The sequence below is a fragment of the Pinus tabuliformis genome, chromosome 7, assembly GCF_031772625.1.
Source record: "Pinus tabuliformis cultivar Carrire ecotype Pingquan chromosome 7, CPIR1, whole genome shotgun sequence".
Classification (NCBI taxonomy): domain Eukaryota; kingdom Viridiplantae; phylum Streptophyta; class Pinopsida; order Pinales; family Pinaceae; genus Pinus; species Pinus tabuliformis.
The window spans coordinates 17391620-17415209 of record NC_142293.1 but is presented as its reverse complement, the minus strand read 5'-3'; the positions used below and the strand labels follow the sequence as shown (position 1 = coordinate 17415209).

The 23590-nt window shown below is 34.6% G+C and overlaps 1 protein-coding gene across 1 annotated transcript in view; it reads left to right on the top strand.

The window, feature by feature from the left end:
* Window positions 1-3195, top strand: part of LOC149244909 (Zincin-like metalloproteases family protein) — a 515093-nt gene extending 511898 nt beyond the window's left edge. The window contains exons 16-18 of the mRNA XM_089457599.1: window positions 481-616; window positions 924-1089; window positions 2336-3195. Coding sequence (XP_089313725.1) covers window positions 481-616; window positions 924-1089; window positions 2336-2577 — 544 coding nt within the window. The 3' untranslated portion in view covers window positions 2578-3195. The remainder of the gene's footprint in view (window positions 1-480; window positions 617-923; window positions 1090-2335) is intronic.
* Window positions 3196-23590: the final 20395 nt, after the last annotated feature.

Below are 23590 nucleotides of genomic sequence, written 5' to 3'. Positions count from 1 at the left end.
AAACCAGTTGGACCAGCTAGTTTTGTTGGTTCCGGTCCAGTTCTAAATTCTAATAACACTTCTTTCAAGGAAACTGCCTTTTCCTTATTGTCATTGTTAGCATTGTAATTAGAATCTATGTAGTGCCTTTAGTGGAATGAAGGTAAGATCACATCTGGTTGGTTGTCATTTATCTGCAACTATCATGAAGTCTTGTATGATAGTCCCATCTTAAAATAATTGGCCATTATCATGATGTTAAATATAATGCCTTTCATTTTGATGATCAGATTTCGTCTTGTATTTCATAATAAAGTATGTCATTCAGATGATCTCTGAATTATTTGTTCCTAATTATTGAGAGAAAATGCAATAACACCTTGATTGAATGTCCTAAATCTTCAATGTGTAGAGTTGTAGTTAGCACATTGGTGATTTCTTAAAGCCATTTTCGATTTTTCCAGAATATTCTTTTCTTGACTGAAGAGTTATTGTTTCCAGGTACTTTGCTTGGGACTATAGGGTTCTTAAACGATTTGCAAAACATTACTCAACGGGGGAGGTGATACCAGAGGAACTGGTTGTGTCCATGAACAATGCTAGAAAAATGTTTGCAGCAACAGACCTGCAGCGCCAAGTGAGTTTATTTTTCCAACAAATAACGATTGCTTTAATCAAGCAACATCACATGGTGACATTTATCTGTTAAGATGGTCCAGGATTCCTTTTGTGTTACAAGTAGCATAAGAAGATAAAATAAGCCAAGTCGTCTTTTGGATGATGTAAGCAATTTATGATCTTATTGGGAAAGAAAAGTGTTCGCAAAAAAATCAGCAGTGCCCGGTGCTTTTCTGCTCTCAAGATTCCTTGATTGTCCTGTGCAAATGTGTATTTGCAACTGTTTTCTTTTTAACATTATGCTAGCATTGTGCTTTTGTCTCCAGATTTTCTTTTCCCTGATTGATCAAACTCTTTTTGGCGAGCAACCTTTCCCGGGAAGAGATACAACATCCATAGTTGCAGATTTGAAGGAGAAGCACACTAGTTGGAAGCATGTTGAAGGGACACACTGGCATACACGCTTCAACCATCTTGTAAATTATGGTGCTGGTAAGTGACTCAGTTTCATTTTTAACTCGGGTAGGAATCTGCCCTGTTTTGGGTGTTGGTCTTGGAACTTTTGATCAAATTCATGACAAGATTACCTTTCATGAAAGCATTAGCGCTCAAAATTTATCAGGCAGTGGCAATTCAAAGTTTTGTCGTTTAGGAATATACGAATTCTTTTTGCATTGTACAGCCTGTACGCTTAAGCAGATTCCATAAATCAGATTTCTCTACTATTTTCTGCCCTTTTCTAGGCATATGATTCAATGTCACTTTCTCTAACCATGCTCTTTTCAGTGAAAGAAAAGTTGGCAGTCTATGTAATCTGGGGACATTCTTGCAGAATTGTTCACCTCAGTATTCTCGATCTGGTTAGCTATTAGGTTTGCACATATTCTTCACCTGGGCTGAAAGATGTGTTCTTTTCGTCACCTGGGCTGACAGAAAGGTTAAAGGGTTTTGGAGACGCTGTTGTGTGGTATAGGACTTAGCATTTCATATTGTAGTCTTCTTTTACGATCTCAATTTGGACTATTTGCAATTTGTGGTAATAATCCATATTTACTATTTATTTATAAGAATAGCCTTAAAAATATCCTCAAAACCCTATTTTTCCATATCACCGATACCAAATTTTGTCAGTTCCTATTTTCAACCTTTATGACTCATTTCGGAAGGGGCCTTATGCTCAGGTTAACAGTGAGAATGGTTAGACTGAGACACCATGAACCTCCAGATCCTAGCCAGTTGCAAGCGCGAATCTTGTGCCCAACTTTTTCCCAGCCTTGGATGTTTTAGGAGAGTTGCTGGGTAACACTATAGTTGTACTCTTTAACTTTACCGGCTGTTACTGTTCTACGGGTTTTTTGGAACATCCTTCACCTCCTCGCCCTTTTTCACACACGTGGGCTTTCTTGTGCTTCATTGCATTTCGGTTAATGCCTGCTTTATTTCAGCTCTTCTCTTTTCTTTACTATTGTTTATCAGAGATGCTTTAGGCACTCATTTACTCTCGGGTCCTTTTCCCTTTTATTGTCCTGCTGCTCATCTGTAGCCACTAGTAGACAGATCAGAAGATACTCTAGGAACTCCCAATGTATATTCTGGTCTTTTTTCTGCAATTCCATTGCCCATCTTTAGCCACTTGTAGATAATTAATTAAATTAAATTCATTCTATCTCCTATATTTTTCCCTGAAAATAGGCATTTTTCTTCGCTGAAGCATATTACCTGAATTTGTTTTATGCAGGTTACTATAGTTACCTTTACGCAAGATGTTTCGCTGCCAGTTTATGGCGAAAAGTTTGTTTTGAAGATCCCCTTTCATTGGAGACAGGTTCAATTCTTAGACACGGTCTGCTAAAACATGGTGGTGCGAAGCATCCATGCATTCTATTGGCAGATTGTTTGGGGGAGAAAGCACTTCAAACCTGTAGTGGTGGCAGTGTAAGGCCTAATACAGAAGACCTATTTGAGGAGTTGAGTTTGTGACAATAAAGTTCATTCCAAAAGTTTCAAGGCATCCTAGATTAATTAAGAATAAGGAGCTTATGTTTTACCTGCCCAGTTCAGAGCTATCTTGTTCCATATTGTTTCTAAGGTAAGGTGCTATGACGCCAATATGAAACACGTATGTGAAATGCGAGATCAAAAGATTACGGAGCGATGGTCACATGGATAGCTGCCGAGCTATTTGACTTTTCTATGTAGAGAATGCACGGGCCTTGCAGAATACTCCAAGATATTGTAAAGGCGTCAGGAAGAAGCAGTATTGCGAATTTGAACAATTGAACATGTTTTGGGAGTCTAGATTTATCTTGGTATCTTTTTGTCAGGACAAGAATATATCAGAAATGAGTGTTAGTTAATTGCAAATTGCAGTCTAGGGAAAATCGAGTTAGCATTGTATTGCATTAGAGTATTAATGCATTTCCTCTGTTGAGTTGTCGATGGAATTATTATGTTGAGCAGCGCAACAACCCTGTCATGCGCAAGAAAATGAAGACGTTTCATGAGCTAGAAGGCTCATTGGGACCATTTTTGTTAACAGGAACTCTTGTTCTGCACAAAGTTATTGTGTTTGATCAATCATATCATTTCACAAAGTAACATTTGACCGAAAAGACATGGATATATTTCAAGAAAATTTGGAAATTAGTTTATGCTCTGTTATAGGCAAATAAAACAACGATTATCTAATAGTGAAAAATATTTATGCCTGGGTTTTGCACCAAAGATGAACATGACAGATTTGGCTCATTGCTGGAAATTTCAAAAATGTCAATTTGGGACAACAAAGAATGTCAACAGATATTCTTACGTGACTGAACTGAATATAGTACTACTTGGTTTTTTGATTTTGGAAATAGAATTAATTGCCAGCTCAAAATTTGTTGAAAACGCTTTGTGAAATAGCTTTGTTAAGTTGATTCAATATTTACACGAGTATAATCACTCGTAAGACATCGATATTTTCGTAACATTTTCCCGTTCCTTTGAAATTGCATTACAAAATAATGCGATACTTCAATCATCACGGGGCCTGAGTGATTAAATGGACGATTATCGATGGTTCTAAGTTCGGATTCCATCTGTGAAGGTGGATAAAAAGATTGGGTTATTCTTAATTGATTCGCTGTGGTTCTTCATTTCGATGGCATTGAATTTTTTTTTAAATCTCCTAGCCACTCAATTATCATTTGTGTTTCTACTAATGAAGATGTTGTCCTAGTCTAATATGAAATGAAATGATATTTTAACACACTAGTGTATTTATTTAGTAAATATAACTATGTTGTCTTAGTGTAATATAGAATGAAATGATATTTTAATGTTACGAGACTGGTGTATTTATTTAGTAATAAATATAACGATGTTGTTCTAGTGTAATATGAAATAAAATAATATTTTAATGTCCAAAAGACTAGTGTATTCATTTAGTAAATATAAGTGATGACAATAATAAAGAAGCATAAGTATACAAAAAGGATTGAGATAACTATTTGGTATTTAATAAACCATGAATCTTATGTGATCATTTATGCTTTATGTTTTTATAATATAAGATGTTATCTTATATTTGGATGATGAAATTATAACCAACATAATACCGAAATTAAAAGTCTTATTGTATAACTGTTTAGTATGCTCGAGTGACAGTTGAATTAGTTATGATAGGGTGATATTAATTTAGTTAACTAAAATATAATATTAATTAAATTGAAAAATATAATAATAATTACTATTTAATTTTCAGATCACAATTAAGCTCCATATCAAATTACTTTATGAGAATATCTTAATTGTAGGACAAGGAATTATCTTTGCATCATGATTGATTACTATAATCTACTAAGAAGAGGAGCTTTATCAAATTTGTTAATATGAGATTTAATAAAAGAATAGACTTCAATAATTGACAATTGATATCCTTTATGCTGCATGATATGACACAATACACTTAGACTAGTATGCTTATGTTCAATACGAAATAAATTGAATTAGGTGATTAATATGTCACTTGACTTTTTATGATAACTTGGTTATGAATTTCCAACTTAAAAGTTTTTGTTTTTGTTTTTGTTTTTGTTTTTTTTTTTTATAACTTGATTATGAATTTTCAACATAAAAGTTTTTTAAGATACACATCATTTTGACACGTTAATTAATATACCAAATATCTCCTTTTTTCACATTTTTTTTCATAATTTGTTTAAACATGATTTATATTAACAAAATTCGTAAGCCACAAGGTGTATAGTCTCTATATTGTGTTGATGTACAAATTTGTTCTATATCTTGTTGGTTAATATATCAATTTGCATTTTTCCATAACTATTGTAAAAACATTGTAGTGGAGCTACACAACCATTTATTGTAAGTTTTTCACTTTATTTTACATCAAAATTTGTAACAATATCTTTTGTAAATTCTTCTAATGGAGCCAGTCATGAAATACATAAATAATGAATTAGTAGAAAAAAAATACATGTACAAGATCGAATGAAAGGAAATGAAGATAAATTCACATCTAAATATTAATAGTATTATGATTAAGTAAATATTGATAACATTGTATTTAATATGATTAAATCAATTAATTACTACCAATAATAAACAATTTGGCATTAATAATATATATTAATTAATATGTTAAAGATTTTTTGAAAATGTTGTATTTAAATACGAATAATTTTAAATGTTGACGCTAGATTTCATGTTTCCTAGTGATAGAATAGTAATTATTTGGAATTAATAGTAGTAGTTAGTGGAGCTACACAACCATTTATTGTAATTTTTTCACTTTATTATATATCAAACTTTGTAGCAATATTTTTTGTAAATTCTTCTAATGGAGGCATTCATGAAATACATAAATAATGAATTAGGAGAAAAAAAATGCATGTACAAGATAGAATGAAAGGAAATGAAGATATCATTTGGAGGCAATTTAAATTCACATCTAAATATTAATATTATTATGATTAAGTAAATATTGATAACATTGTATGATTAAATCAATTAATTACTACCAATGATAAACAATTTGGCATTAATAATATATATATTATTTAATATGTTAAAGATTTTTTGAAAATGTTGTATTTAAATACGAAAAATTTTAAATGTTGAGGCTAGATTTCATGTTTCATAGTGATAGAATAGTAATTATTTGGAATGAATAGTAGTAGTTAGTGGAGCTACACAACCATTTATTGTAAGTCTTTCACTTTATTATACATCAAACTTTGTAACAATATTTTTTGTAAATTCTTCTAATGGAGGCATTCATGAAATACATAAATAATGAATTAGTAGAAAAAAATACATGTACAAGATAGAATGAAAGGAAATGAAGATATCATTTGGAAGCAATTTAAATTCACATCTAAATATTAATATTATTATGATTAAGTAAATATTGATAACATTGTATTTAATAGGATTAAATCAATTAATTACTACCAATAATAAACAGTTTGGCATTAATAATATATATTAAATAATATGTTAAAGATTTTTTGATAATGTTGTATTTAAATACGAATAATTTTAAATGTCGAGGCTAGATTTCATGTTTCATAGTGATAGAATAGTAATTATTTGGAATGAATAGTAGTAGTTAGTGGAGCTACACAACCATTTATTGTAAGTTTTTCACTTTATTATACATCAAACTTTGTAACAATATTTTTTTGTAAATTCTTCTAATGGAGGCATTCATGAAATACATAAATAATGAATTAGTAGAAAAAAATACATGTACAAGATAGAATGAAAGGAAATGAAGATATCATTTGGAGGCAATTTAAATTCACATATAAATATTAATATTATCATGATTAAGTAAATATTGATAACATTGTATTTAATATGATTAAATCAATTAATTACTACCAATAATAAACAATTTGGCATTAATAATATATGTTAATTAATATGTTAAAGATTCTTTTTAAATATTGTATTTAAATACGAATAATTTTAAATGTTAAGGCTAGATTTCATGTTTCATAGTGATAGAATAGTAGTTATTTGAAATGAATTAAGTTAATTAAGAAATTTGCAATAAAAAATAAAAACAATGAGGTTATCTTATGTTTTCATGTTATTTTTGGGAAGTAGTTATATTTATTGGAGACTATCATCTTTTAAAAACATAAAAGACATAGGTACCCAATGAATATAATATACATCATTATTTTCTTTATATATGTTAAGTAATGTGAGTCTTAAGATCATTAGTATGTCTAACCTATGACTTGAGTATTTGCGATCTAGGGGCATCTAAGCCATCAAAATCACCTAGGGATAATAGTTGGCCTAGGCCATGCCAACCCTTAGCATGATTGGATTTTTGCCCACAGGGTTTTGAACCGATGACCTTTTCACCACGAAGTGCCTTAACCGAACACCCTATCGTCATCTATTCTATGCCCCATGGGCAATTGTACATCATTATTATATTGTTGGGCTCTAGGCATTTTTGTTGTTATTTATGAAGCCTTATTTCACTTTTCATTAATGCAACGTTGAATAGATTAAGAATAGCATTGATTTATTAAGAATGTTATGCTAGAGTAGAGTGGCTTATTTGAGCAAGGTATCCAAATTTTGTAACCGATGTTTTATATATCAAATTCACTTTGATCTCAATTTAAATGCATCAAATACATGGGCAATGTTTAACATTTATTTTCAAAACATCCTCTTTGTCATTTCATCAACAGCAATCGTATTTAGTAGTGTCAAGCTAGGAATTGTTAGCTCCACGAATGATGCATTTACATTGAGAAAAATTATGATATATACATTGAGAGACAAACTCTTGGAATTCAAATTCCAATGTCTTTTTGCCTTCTCATTTTCTTATTTACAATATTTACAATGTTTTCATAATCCCTAAAGATTAGGTGTCAACATTCCTCCCCTTAATTTGAAGGAATGTTAGCGAGTCCAAGCATCATTTTGAATTTTTCAAATTTTTCTCTTCCAAGGGCTTTGGTAAAGATGTTTGTAATCTGCTCATTTGTGGAACAATGACACAGGTGAATAGTCTTGGCCTCAGCATGATGTCGAGTCAAATGATACTTTGTATTGATATGTTTGGTTCAATCATGGAATTTTGTGTTCTTGGCCAGTTTTATTGCAGAAGAATTTTCAATCAAAAGAGGAGTATAATAGACTTGTTCCTCCTGAAAATTTTCAAGAATTTTCTTGAGCTACATAATTTTCTTAATTGCTTCTGCAGTTGACACATGCTTTGTCTCTGTTGTGGAATCCGTTGGAACTGATTGTTTGTTAACCTCCAAGATACAATTCTTGATCCAAGATTTATAACATAACCAGAATTAGATACTCCATTTTCTTTATCTCCATCAAAATTTGAATTCAAGTATCCAATCAAGCTGAAGTCATACACCTGTGTATACTTGAGTCCAAAGTCTTGAGCTCCCTTCAAGTAACTTAGAATTCTTTTTGCAGTAGACTAATAACCCTCACAAGGTTTTTACATAAAATTGGAAAGGATTCCAACAAGAAATGAAATGTTTGTTCTGGTAGTAGTCACAGAGTTCCTACAAGCTATTCGTACTTTTTTGCATCCTCAAATTCATTTCCTTCTATGGATGTGAACTTTAATTTTTGTTCCATTGGAGTGGTCAAAGGATTGCACCCAACCATGCCAAAGTTGTCCAATAGATCTCCAATGTACTTTTGAGAGAGGAATATAAACTTCAAATGTTAGGTTACTTCAATACCTAGATAGTAGTGAACATATCCCAAATCTGTCTTTTGAAAACCTTTCCTCAATTCTTTCTTTATGGATGCAATGTAATTTTCTTTGTTCCTTGTCATCAGTAGATCATCTACATACACCACAAGATACACAATAGGTTTGCCAACTTTCTTGACAAACAAAGTTGCATCATTAAGGTCATAGTGTTTGAAATTTTGTTTCAAAAGATGCTTAGTCAATTTCTCATACCAGGCTCGTGATGCTTGTTTGAGGCCATACAAGAATTTGACAAGCTTACATACTTTGTGCTCTTGTCCCTTCACAACAAGTCCTTCTAGTTGAGACAAAAACATTCTCTTTCATATCTCCATTCAAGAAAGTATTTTTTACATCCATTTGATGGAATTTCCAATTATTCTGAGTTGCCAAGGCAAAGAGACTAAATGGTAGCCCATTTTGTTATGGGTGCAAAAGTCTCCTCATAATCGGCTCCTTTCTATGTAAAACCTTTTGCCACGAGCCTAGCTTTATGCTTCTCAAGTGAAATATCTACTTTATACATGTTCTTGAAGACCCACTTACAACTAATTAGTTTGGTTCCCAACGGAGGGTCCACCAGCTTCCAAGTTCCATTCTTTATCAGAACATCATACTCTGTTTTCATTGCGTCGTTCCATTCATCATGAGAAGCAACTTCTTTGAAGGGAGTTGGTTCGAAATCTATACAAAAATTTAATTCATGATCATAAGAAACATCCATATCAACAATTGAATCAGAATTTTCTACATCACCTCCATTCTGTTTAGTAGAATTTTTCATTCTTGCCTTTCCAACCTTATTAGGATGAACACTTTCAAGTGTCTTAGTGAACCATTTTGGAGGACCTTTTTGGAACGGCCCAGGCTGTTCAATTGACTAAGATGGGGTTGAATCAAGATTTATCCTAACAATTCTCTCAATGACATCACTCAAAGTGTCTTCTTGATTAGTGGCTAGAGCTTCATGAGGGGGAGAGACTGCTTTAGAAAGAGATTCCATGGATTGATCTAGGATATGCATCCCCCCCTTCATGATGTGGAATCTCATTATCAAATTCCTGAAAATATTTTGCATGCCCGAATCTATCCAAGCGATCAAGTGTCACTCAACAACATTGTTAGTCTTGGAAGATTCAATAAATATCAGGTCTCTAGACAATATAAACTTTTTATTTACTTCATCATAGAGACAATATGCTTTGGAGGTATTTGAGTACTCAAAGAAGATACATTTTCGAATCCTTGCACCAAGTTTGTTTCTCTATTCCTTAAGTATCAAGGTATAACATGTGGAACAAAAAAACCTAAGATGCCTCATCAAAGGAATGTGGCCATACCCCATTTTAAATGGAGTCTTGTTTTTAAGAGCATGGGATGGACATCCATTTTTAATATACACTACACATAGAACTGCATCAACCCAGAACATCAGCTTAACATTTTTGAAAAACATCATTGAACATACCATATTTAAGATTGTCTTGTTCATTCTTTCGGCTACACCATTATGTTGAGCATTATAAGGCACAGTTGTTTGATGTTGGATCCAATGTTGGCGAAGTTAGTTTTCAAATTCATTGGAAGTATATTATTTTTCGTTATCAATATGAATAGAGCCAATATGAGATTGTGTATTGTTTTCAATCCATGTATTAAATTTTTTGAAAGTTTCCAAAGCTTCAAATTTGTTCTTCAACGGATATACCCAACACATTTTGGTGTAGTCATCAATAAAAGTCATCATGTATTTATTTCCATTTGCAGAAGGATCAGACACAGGGCCACACAAGTTAGAATGAAACGATTTAATATTTCTATGTGCTCTAGAATGAGAATCATGAAATGATTATTTGTTGTGTTTTCCTATGATACAAGCAAGAGATTGCTTAAGTTTCCTAGGAATAGTTGGCAAACTAGTAACACCATTTCTCTTCAATAAACGAAGATTGCCATAGTTTAGATTCCCAAATCTAGCATGCATAAGAGGCTAGAGGGTAGTGTACCTTCATCATACTAAGAATTGTATGCAAAGTTTTGTGCATGAGCATAGGTTCCATGCAACTTCAAGAGTCTTTCTTCTTTTGTCCCAATCATGACAAGTGAATTGTCTAATGTTTTTCTCACCTCAACGTTGCCGTCAAACATGTGAATGGAGTGTCCTTGCTGGTGGATGTGAACCAAGGAAAACAAGTTTCTTCGCAACTCTGGGATGTAGAGTACATCATGTAGAAGAAATTCAGGGAGTCCAAGAAATTTGAGTTTGATGGTGCCAAGTTAAGATGGATTTAGTTTTGACTTGTTTGCAAAGTAGATTGCTCCATCTACATTGTCACTAAATTCTTCAAATAAATCTCTTCGAAATGTCATGTGGAAAGTTGCTCCTAAATCAAGCAATCGTGCATCTTTCCACGAAGCAAGTGAAGAATTAAACAAGTCTTCAGTTACTCCAATATTGCAATGTGACACAATATAATGAGCAGATTTAGGTGCTTTAACTTTCCTTAGATTTGGTGATTTTCCTTTCTCTTCATTCATTTCTTGTTTCATTCTGTCCCAAGATAGCTTGCATGTGGAAGCATCATGTCCATTTCTATTGCATCGGGTCTTCCTCCTTGGTAATGTTTGCCCCCCTTGCCCTAGCATATGAAATCATAGCTATTATACATGACATAGAAGCCACCAGAGTTAAAAAATAGATGTTCCTCTCATTCGTCAAGGCACTATATCCCACTTATTCTCATTATCATGAGTCATTACAAGCCAGTGGAAAACTTAAGGAGATTTCCTTTGAATCTCTTGTGGAGAAGTATGTTGAAAAAGTGAAAGATTTTGGGAAGAAGAAGATTGTTGCTCAGTGTTTTGAAGAAGAAGTGTGCCTTGAACATAAAGAGAAGAATCAGGTATAGGATTCTTCTAGAGGAAGAGGTGGCATTGGTCACTCCAATAGTGATGCATTTGCATTAATAAATATTATCAATATATACATTGAAAGAGACTCTTGGAATTCAAATTCCAATGTCTTTTTCCCTTCTCATTTTCTTATTTACAATATTTACAATGTTTTCCTAATCCCTAAAAATTAGGTGTCAAGAAATAGGATCACTCAAATAAATAATATATTCTTATCTATATGGGCTAAGTGGATGAATGAACATCATTGGCCACATATCAATAAAGAAAATCTACAAAGTAGAATCAATTACAACAATAATGATTGCACATGTATATTAGGTTTTGGAAACACGAAAATAAAACTATGCAAAGATTATAATTTTATTTTGGAATACTTCCACCTATTATCATTTAAGGATTTTGATGGTTGCACGTGATGAGATAATCAAGCAACCATATAATAAATTGTGATTCAACAATGTCTCATGTATCTCAAGATATGTGTAAGAGAATTTTATGGCATGCCTCAAAGTTTTTTATAAGGAAGTGGATAAAATAGTTTGATGATAATATCAAAAAAAGGTTCATCTTGTTAATTTGGCATTATAGGTTAAGATAAATATAATTGACATCTCTTGCACAATGTTAAAGCAAAAACATAGTGTTATTGTTGGCATCGATGATGCATCAGTGCATTTGTTGGTTGTAGTGGTTGATGGTTGGCATTGATGTCAACCCGGGCATGTGTTTCCATTGGCTTGTGTGTGAATGAGTGTGACAAATTGTTTTGGAGCAACTTGGTTTGTGACAAACTTGCTTATGTGCAGATGATTGTGCTGCGGGTAGCTTGAGCGACAGATCTACTCCTTGATGGATGGACTTACAAATGTTATGATTATGTTGTTTGGCTTGTTAGTCGTAGTGTGCTTTGACAGTTGTGAGGGTATTGGTACGTGTTTTTGGATTTAAGACTTCTGTGGTTAATATCTTCTAACTTAGAAACCGGAGAACCCACAGTAAAAAACATTTTCTGTCAACGTTTCAAATCCCAACAGGGATCCATCATCAGGACTATTATTGAATGATGATAGAAAAGAGCTCGAAAGTGAGATATAAATAGTAATGAGGTAAGCTGTTTTGATTGAAGGAAAAGAAGGTCGGTTGATTTGATTAAAGGGAAAAACGAAGGTCGGCTGCTTAATAATTAATATTATCCAAATATTTAAAAAAAAATTAATTAATAAATTAGATTTATTTTAATTTTTAATCATATAATATTTATTTTTGATGATGGATTAATACTTATAATAAAAAGTAAAGGTGAAATTTCTTAGTAATAAATATTTTTCTTTAATAATTAATAATTTTCTCATATTAAATAATAATTCTTATTATTATTATTATTATATATATTTTTTATCAATAAGCTAAAATAATTGATAATAATAATTTATGATAATTAATAAGACTAGTAACAATAATATTAATAATAAGTATTATAATTGTAACAAATTATTATTATTTATAGTTATTAAAAATATTATTAATAATAATAATTCATAAATATTAATATTATAATAGATATCAGTTTTATTAAAGTGAATATTAATGAGATAATTTATTAATATTAATGATATTATTTATTAATTTGAATATTATTATAGGGGTTAATTCTTTAATTTATGAACCAATGGAAATACTAATAGTTTATACTAATCTATAATAATAATTAGTGATAAATTATAATAATTTTATTAATAATAATAAGAAATAATTTATAATGATAATAATTAATACTTAGTAACAAATATTATAATATAAAATTATTAATTAATATTTATTAATAGTTACTTATAAATAATAATAATAAATGTTAATTCTAATATGATAACACTGACACTTAATAGTCATCATTGATAATTATTAATAATAATACATATTATAATTTTATTTACTACCTAATTATTATTAATGATATTAAGGATCAATTTTTATTTATTTATTTTTATCTAAATATTAATTATTAATGTCTTAAGACTGATTTTAGGAGAAAAATAGGGCAAACCTAGGAAGCATTGGAGGTCTTGATTTCCCTAATTAAGGGAAACCAGCTACTACTGATCTCGATGCCATTGTCCCTGTTGAGATTATGTGGATGTTTCATAATCTCAAGAGCCTCTCTAATTTTCCGCCTATGATGATGTTCTTCTCTTGCGAAAATTGAAGCGTTTTCCACACAGAGATGGTGACTGGTTTTAGAAGAATGCTCTGCGAGGGCTGAAGTACGAGACCTATCATTCTTAATATCAACTACATGTTCTTTCAATCTGGTTTGCAAAGAACAACCTATTTCACCAATGTAACTTTTCCCACATGAACAATCTATTTTATAAACTCCTTTAAGTTGGTGTGTATCAATATTATCTTTAACAGACCTCATACTTTGTCTAATTGTTCCGGGTGTCAAGAACTGGGTGATTATGTCTTTCTTTCTCAAGATTCTTGCAATCTTGTCTGTTACCCCTTGAATATAAGGTAGAAACACCTTCCCACACTGAGGTTGGTCTTGAGCTTTAAGCTCTTGAGATAACACCCTTCTTTCAGCCCTTTCTATAGCCATTCTAATCTCTTTTTCTTTGTAGCCTATACTTCTAAAAACTGATACTAAGTGCTTCTTTTCTTCATCTAAATGATCAGAATCAGAGATTCTAAGAGCTCTGATAGCCAGAGTGCTCAGAACACCAAACTTCTGGGATGTGTGGAGCTATTATTACCAAGGTATAGGTATCCTTGGTATCGACTTAACCATGGTATCTCCCTATGGTATTGGCTTGCAGATTACCATGGTACATGGGTCCGTGGTATTGGCATAGCCATGGTATTTACTTGGAGATTACCATGGTATAGGTGTCCGTGGTACTAAGATAACCATGGTATTTTCCCAAGGTATTGATTTGGATATTGTTGAGGATATTTTGCCAAATACTTTTGTGAGAGTTGAGTGTTATTAATTTGGGTGTGTGAGAGGATTATTGGTGTGAGAGTGAGTGTGTGCTACAGTATTTTGTCTTGTATTTTTCTTATTTGTAGCATGTGTTGGGTGGTGTGATTATCATATTTTGTTTTTAGATCATATCAGAGATAAGTTGTTGGATTGCTCATGTTGAGTAAGTTTGAGAGCCTAGTTTGAAATATTTTTAAACATAGTTCACATGGAGTAGTTGGAGGCGTGGAGACTTTGTGCTTACAGAGACAAGTAAACAATGATTGGAGGAGGAGAATCTCAATCCAATGGTGGTTGGATATTCCAATAGATGTTGGGCGAGGCTCGTTGGTTGTGGAGGCTTCTAGTAGTTTTTTATCTGTATAGTCGTGTGAGTATGTACTTCTCAGCTAATGGATGTCAACACACTGTTGTAGGAATCGAGTCTTCTAGCTAGTCGGTGCTAGCTACTCTACATACAAATTTGTTCAGATATTAATAGAATATTTGAGCAGTAGCAACAATGGGTGGTTTTTTTACTAGAGGGGGTTTTCCACCAGAAACATTTATGTCCCCTTAGGGCTTGGTTTATTGTTGATTCTTCATGGTGTTTTTATTTTGTTGATGTAATGGTTCTACATGCTTTAATTATGTTTTGATGATTGGCTCACTAATCATTGGGTGTTGTGGTAAAAATAATTAAATATCATATAAACACCATCACTATTGATTCACCTCCCCCCCACCCCCCTTTCTCAGTAGTGAGGTCATTTTCAATGATTGGTATCCGAGCGGGGTTCCCTCGGTGAAGCTTGATCGCTTGAGAGTATATCGTGGGTGTTGTCTAGGTAAATCCTCTCTATGGACAAAGACGATCCCTCTAGCCCAATGAGTGGGTCTAGCAATTGAAGTGACAATCTACCAGACACTTTCCAAAGTTACAATTGAAAATAGAGATGAAGAAGATGTCCTACCTTGTTCTGATGCTATCTCAATCTCCTTTGTTGAATACCATGAATCACTTGCATCAAGGGCTCGTTCCTACTACTCACAGTGTTCATGCACCTGCATAAGATATCAAGACACAACAAGGCATGTGAATACCAATAGCATATTCAAAAGTAACCTACTTAACTGATCAAGGAATGTTAAGCTAAATGATACATGAGCATACACATTTAGGGAAAATGAACCAGCAGTTGTGTATTAATAGAAAATAAAGGGAAGCATACAACCAAGCCTTGATGTTGATAGGATCTCCTTGAATGAATATCCAAGTCCAAGCTAAGCTCTCCAAGCACTCCTTCTCCAAGCCAAATGAGTAGCATATAGGCACAATCTTAGCATAAGGGTGCAAATAGGCATAGACCAACCATTTGGGAATGGGAGAGGATGAATATATAGGCTGGGAAAGGGAGTTAGGATCTCTCCAAAGATAGGAGTAGGCCCTTATCTCAAGGAGGTAGCTCATAGGGATAAGACCAAGAGGCCAAGTTGGGAGAATTTGACCTCCATCTGCGCCGAATAACCTCTAGCTCACCGCTCTGGAAGCTTCTAGATCACGAAGCTTCTCATCCTCTTTGGGAAAATTGCCTTTTGGAATCATCGCGAGTATACAAGTGAACAGAGCAATGCCATCATGGGTCAAGTACACTACAACAGGCGACCATCACTGTTTTTAGCCTCATAAGGGCAATGATTCTCAAATTAGGATTTTAGAGCTATTTCCTTCAGGGAAAGCTCAAGGAAATTTGTAATCAATGTCTTAGGAAGGATCTGAGCTACATATATGAATGAGTACACTGCATGATGGTCATATTTCAAGCACTTCGGGGTATGTCACAGGGAAGTGCAGGAGGTGTGAAAAAATACTGTGTAATAGATGCCCCATAAAGCATGAAGGAAGAATGAGGAGTGATGGCTAAGACGCTTTACGAGATTTTGCAAGGATGAGGACGATCACTGTCAGGAGACCTGCAAATCAAGGACGCGTATACATATACATATCTGAGATCAAAAACATGAATCCATGGTATGGATGCAGCCATCCGGATGATAAGGACTATATGAAAGGATCCATGGAATGGGCGCAACCATCCAAATGAAAAGGATCATTTGTGAATCTAAGATCCAAGGTATGGTCACAACCATCCAGTATATAAGGATCATCATAAATGTAAAGTCCCATGGTATGGTCACAACCATCTGTATAGCAGAAACATGTGTACAATCATGAATAACATATAACTCCATGTAGCCTGAGTCATATCAGACAAGACTCGGGGTCTTGCGCTCCATCCCGACCTGATCAAAGTATGAATTCTAACATGCAAATGAATGTGTTGAAGTCAAACATGCTAGAAAACTACTTGATTACCGCCCAATGATGTGGACCATTAATAGGTACAAGAGAAACCACCAATAATGAAAATGGCTCTCAAGGTACAACAATACAATCCGTGAATGTGATAATGAAACTGAAGTCGAACACTCGTGGAATCATCCAATCGAAGGACAACGATGAAGCCCTATCGTCAAATGTGAAGAACTTGCCATTAAGGCATGTAAGCTCTAAGTTACTGAAAGGAAGTTTCTAAGTCATCTTTCTGGATAATGATCTGAAGTCGACAGGAAGTGACCCACCAAAGGAGGGCCATAATTAATCCCCTGTCATTGACATGAAACAAGGAATAAAGTGGAATGAAATGAATTAGATCTAAGACTGTAACAATGGGTCAGATAATGTATAGGTAAATAACTGCAGATGGGACTTCTCTTGAACACTGGCGACAAGACTCCAGAGTGTGGCAGCATTTGGCTCAACATAGGACTAACGGTCATGATGACAAAACAAAATAGTCAAATGAGACAAAAAATGGATCACCCAAACCTGGGAGGACAAGTGACTGAATGAGGATATCCCGAACCCGACATGAAAGTAGAAGAGTGTCATGTTCAAGAGCGACAAGCTGCCTATACAAAGGATGTTTCAATTTCATTTTTCCCCCGCTATTTCTGGCGAGTACCCCAATTATTTTTATCACAAGCTTCAAGGGGATAACATATGCTTTTCATGTAAGTTCATTCTTCGAATGAATCCATCCTAGTAAGTTTTACGAGTCCTAGGAAGGAGAAACTCAGTCTCATCATGGTGACGAGTCTTTCGTCGTAAAATTTTAATGAGTCCGATGTAAGAATAACTCGGTATATTTTTCATATTTAGAGAGTTTGAAAAAGAGACGAAAAAGAAAACTCCATCATGTCCCTTTTCGTAATTTGTCCCTCGAACCCGAAAAGGTAGAAAACAATATTCGAGAGAACCTCTTGACCATATCGACCAAGGTGTACCTTTTTCGTAAATAGTCAATCTCAGCCTAACAATGGGCAAACGTATACTGAGACGACATCAATTCATGTAATTTTACGTATACTAAGACAACATCAATTCATGTAATTTAACGGGTTATAAATGACAAGTACTTAGTGATATTTTCATTTTTTGAGAGAGAAAAAAGATGAAAGATGACTCCAGGGGGCTCCTTTTTCATTTATTTTTAACGAGTCTGAAAAAGAGATAAAACAAAAACTCGTGTGAATCAGTAAAAAATGGTCTCTATCCATTAAAAGTACATGTAAGTACACAAATAGATTCACCCATCACTGGTATCGAGAAAATATATTAAAATATTAATAAAATATTGACAAAAATGACTTCAAAACTTATAAATAGACCAAAAGTAAAAATATTTTTACCATTTCTCCCAAGTAAGTTTTGAGAATGCATTTGTTCCCTAATTTGCTCAATTTTTAGGTGACCGATGCGAGAGATCCGGGGCATCATTTTGCAAACCATTTGCAGCAGGTAAGAGGTCTATCCTTGCTCTTGCAATTCATCATACTTTTATGCATTTTTAATGGAATTTTGCATGCTAAAAGGAGGGATTTTAAAATTTTAAAACATCGACGATCATCGTGGGTTTCCTCATCGGACCTGTGATGATCACTCCCGAGCCCAAAGGTCCTCGTGATGACATCGCTTTATTAATAAAAACAGGTGTGATGGTGTCAAGGCGGAATTTTTTGAAGAAAATCTCTTCTTTCTAGCAAAAATTATCAGTTTTGATCCATAAAAAGGGTTCTAACTCATGTTTAATGATATTTTGCACGAGATCATGGTTCTAAAATGGAAAGAAAGAGGCCATGACGCCAAAGATCACTAGGCAGCCCAGGATCCAGAATGTATCAATGGTTTGAGAAATTGTGGGTTGCTGAATTTTTTCAGGACAAAAGGATTGAGAGCTCAGATGGAGCTACCGCTGTATTTGATCAGCTTGTGGGATGTCGATCGAGAACTATTCATAATAAAAAATCAGGAGCTAGTGCTGGAAGAAACATACGTCTATTTCAACTCCGAATTGTCTAGGAGGGGAGAGAATCAAACTCTTTGGATCTCGCCCAGGAGGTGAAAGTATTGGTAGTCTTGTCATGAGACATTGCCCAGGTTCAGAGATGACCATGGGCGGTAAAGTAAAGACAAAAACAATCACTAACCTTCCCTTGAGAACTATCTTATTCACCACAGCTCACGTATCTGGCACGTAATCTCTCCATGAAGCCTCCTAGTCACAATTATGTTATGCAGTAAATTGTTTAACTTCCATCGTCTTCAACTGGTGTGGAGGACTGCTGGATAATATGAATATACAACTAACCAAAGGTGAATGAGGGAACCTGAAACAATTTGGTTTCGATTCAATATTGGTTACTTTCTTCCTAGAGTGGGTGCCCTTGTTTTGGAACCTGTTTTTAGAGGTACCCGATCCTCTTCCCCAGGATCTAAGGCTAGTGTGGTGGAGCCAACTCATGCCCGGAGGAGGATGGGGCCAACAGATGCATTTCCCTCCACAGTTCTTCGATTGGATACGTCACCAACTACTTGTTGTGGATGATTATGCTTATGTTGACACAGATTTTGGATGGGATCCGAATCTACCGTTGCCACCGAGAGAATAATGGATTGATGCAGGTAAAACTTGTTTTTTGATTTTTTCAAGTTTTATGAATGTTTTGTAAAAATGTAATTGAGATGTAACTTGTGATAAATGTGCAGATCTCGGACCAGAAAGACCACCTAGAATGTCACCACTAGCATGAAGAGCATCCCATCAGATAGTAGAGTCGATTACGAGGAAGGGGCAGACCCCTTGGTAGAGATGGAGCGTACCCTGGACGCGATTACCTAGGGAAGACCAGAGTATACTACCATAGATGAGGTTCCACTGTGATGATAGAGACACATCGTAGGAGTATCAGCGAGACTGCGTCAACTATTAGGCCGAGTGATCAGAGCGGTCTCATGCTACCATGAGCATCGTGTGGGCTGATAGCCTTTCTAGCTACTTTTACACATTTTGTAGGCTTTGAAAGCCAAGTGTCTCAGAACACTTTATTTTTTGATATTTTGATGTAAACACTTTGACAGACATGATATATATATATATATATATATATATATATATATATATATATATATATATATATATATATATATATATATATATATATATATATATATATATATATACATATACATACATACATATTTTATTTTCTACTTATGTGTCCATGAATCATGATAATGTGATTGGTTTTATAAATTACGCAAATGTCTATCAAGAACATAGTTTTCTAATGCATTTGTTAATGTATTCAAATTGTGTGGAATATGTTGATATGTGATAAAATCAAAATTTATTTCCAGTAATCGAACATGTAGATACATATGCAATATCTGTGGATTTCTCACCGAATAATGATTGTTTAACTGTAACACAATGAGTTGTGAATCTAACTTGACAACTAAATCTCTAATGCCAAGAGCAATTACTTCTGACAATAGTTCAATGATTGCACTGTATTCAACAATATTGTTAGTTGTTCGATCGAGGCATATACCTTGTAAATCAATCACCTCACCATCAGGGGCGAAGAGTGGCCAAGCTGTGGAAGAAAAATTTTGTGTGTTGCGACAAGCACCATCAACAAAACCGACATAATGACTTGTCGACATCTAAAAACCAAGTGGAACACAAGGTAAGCATAAAAGCACATGTTTGCAAAGCAAACAAACACACCAAAAATCAAAAAGTGCACACTAATGTACAAAAAGTAAATTTACATGGATGACCTCACGTAAAAATTTCAGATGGAGTCCATTTTCGGACTCAGGTAATCGATCAACAGAGAATAAAACTGGAGCTTCACTGTTGACATGACGTGTAAGCATCGACTCTGCCAAATAATAGAGTAAAACTCATAAAATTCTATGCCCCCATTCCTCCCAGGCGAGTGAGGGTTACGAGTCATAAGATGAAAACCCCATTGTGATAGTGGGAAAATAGTAGAGACTCGATGAAATAATATCGTGAAAGGAGGCAAGAAGAACTTAATTTCATGATGAGGAAAAGGTGCCCCTAGTTGAAATATTTTGATGATTTCAGGTTGGAATGAAATATCAATGGGTACGGTTATAGTAATGTTTCCCATGTTACCCTCAGACAAGACTTCATATACCAAGACAGGTGTTTGAAATGGATGTGTTGGGCAATGAGAAACAGATGCTTCAAGACACGAATGCATCTCATTGAGTCTAGCAAGAAATGAAGAACGATGATGAAGATTGTTCCAAGGAGTTTCATCAAGAGACATAACCTCAACGACACTCTCATCGATGGGGAATGTCTCTCTCAAAGGATTCAAAGAATCCCATGAACTAAGCTAAGGAGAAGGCACATAAGTATCCAAGTTCATACTTAAAACAACATGACCTTCTGAAGCAGCCATTGAAGCCAAGAAAATTTCTTGATAATCTTTCTCTAATTGACTTAACAGCATAGAATCACCAAATGAATCAATTTAATCTAGAGTAGGAATAATCCAAGGATTGGTAGAAAATGAGATCATATTGACCGAAGTGACATTAAGAGGTGGGAGAGTAAAAGTACCCATTAAAGCAGAATCTTTGAAAATACCTACCCCCACACTCTCATAAGGAATCTCGATATTTCCCACATATGGGACATTGTCGTTCGATGAATTGGAAGAGAAAAAAGACAATTGGTCGACAGTGACAATTTTTCCTTCGTGAGGAAAACGAAGCACCTAGAACAAAGAAGAGACTACATAAAACATGCGTGAGTCCAAATCCACTTGAGAAGAAGGTTGTAATTGAGATTCGCGTCTACAACTTCCACTTCTAACTCAACAATCTTTCCTTCCAACCTGATCAACAAGTTTGTGAGAATACCATATGGACGGGAGCCTATGCCATCAAAGTCCTCCAAAGTGTTCGGGGACTGATTAAGAGGAAGAGATCCAATGGATTTCTAGCATGAAACAGACATGATGCAAGTGGAAGCACCTTCATCAATAACAGTCCAATGAATTGTCTTGCCTTTAATGATAACTTGAATTAGAAAAACAATCTGTTGAGGAAGATGAGGAACGTGGTTTTGAAGATCAAAGGTAATTAGACTCGAATCGACAGGATCAATAGTGCCTATAGCAGACAGCAATGGTTTCCATTGCGTTGGACATGTTTGGATAACTTCCAAAGTAGACATCGTCAACGGTTCTTGAGCTAAATCTACAACAATATTATAATGCTGTGTAGCTCTAGCATTCAGATTATAAGATGATTTTTGAAGCACACCTTTGGGAGGTGGTCGAATTATGGATTGATTGTTAGGATGATCAATATGGAGCAGACCAGAACTGGATGGAGTAGAAGTAGAAGGTATACCAATGACTTCTTTCTCCACTATCTTCTTTTGTGGTGTTTGATAGTCCTTTGTTTGAGTAGCAATTGAAATAGGCGATGAACCTTGCATCATGAAAAATTTGGAACCACAGGAGGCAGAGGATTGCGGTTGGTCTACCAACTGCTGAGACAGAAATTTTCTTTAAAAACAGTCAGTGTCCCTTTCAATAAACGGTTAAATTCATCTCATCGGGGACAATCCTTAGTATAATGGTCTTCCTCACTGATTAGGCAAGGATATTTCGAATTTCTCTTGGAAGCATCATCAGTAGATGATTTGGGTGGATCCTATTTCAGGGTGTCAGTTTTTGCTTTACCTTTACCCTTTTTCTTACCTTTGGAGGCCTTATCTGCTATGGTAGACTAAAAAACATGTACCTCAGAGGTTTTACTAGGATTTGATGAAATTTTCGAAGGATGGTTGGAAGTAGTATCTGACACAGACTTTTTCTTTGAAGAAGTCTTAGTGGAAGTCTGGGACACTAATCCAATGATACCATCAATAGGTGGTACATCAGTAGACTTTGAAGTTTCTAGATTAGGATCCGAAGATGGTCTTGGAGCATCAGGAAACATCTCATATAATGTGCCAGATTGGGAATAGACTAAGTCTAGATACTGAGCACGAGAAATAGCTTGGTCCTCAGTAACACATCCACCCATTGCTATATCCTTAGAAATATTGTTTATGAATGATTTTGTGAACCATTTGATCTACAACTCATTAGGAATTTTTAATTTGATGAGGCGATGCCTATGTCTCCATTCATGGATATGATCGTAAATGTGTGTCGTAGTATCTTGCTTAAGAGAAGTCAACAAATGAGTGTTAGTTTCATAACAAACTGGCAACTGGAAGTGGGTGAGGAAAGCCATAACTAAAGAGTTAAAGTCAACATAAGTACCTCGAGGTAACTCGACATACCATTTTGTGGCAACACCTGTTAAGGTTCTCTGAAAGAGGCGAAGACATATAGAATTGTCAACATAAGAATTCAAAGAGCACCATAAGTGATATGTCATCACATGGGCTTGTGGGTCCTCTATGGGTTTTCCTTCGAATTTAAGGCAATCGCTTGGAATTTTAGTTGGAACCGGAGGCCAGTAAGGCGAATGAAGAATAGGATCATTTGTGAGCCTCGAGACATCAAGCAATTCCAACATAGCCAAAAATGGTAATTATGGATTGAACAACATGTAGGGCTTTTGAGGAGGCCCAAAATATGGGTTCCAACCTTGCTCGTAAGGATTCTCCCCCCACAACGGAGGATTTGGACCATAGGGAATTTTATTTTTCCCCCACTTAAAGGTACCTTGACCATAAGGCAGATTTGGTCTAGGGTAGGTTTGATATTGACCTACCATAGGCCATTGATAAGCATTATATGTGGCATATGGGTTGTAAGGTTGTTGGACTTGTTGACCCTAGATCTGAAGAGATTGGCCCTGCTACTGTAGGGCTTGACCTTGTATTTGCAAGGGCTGACCTTGTGGATACACATATTGAGCTTGTTGTTGCATAGGTTGACCTTGC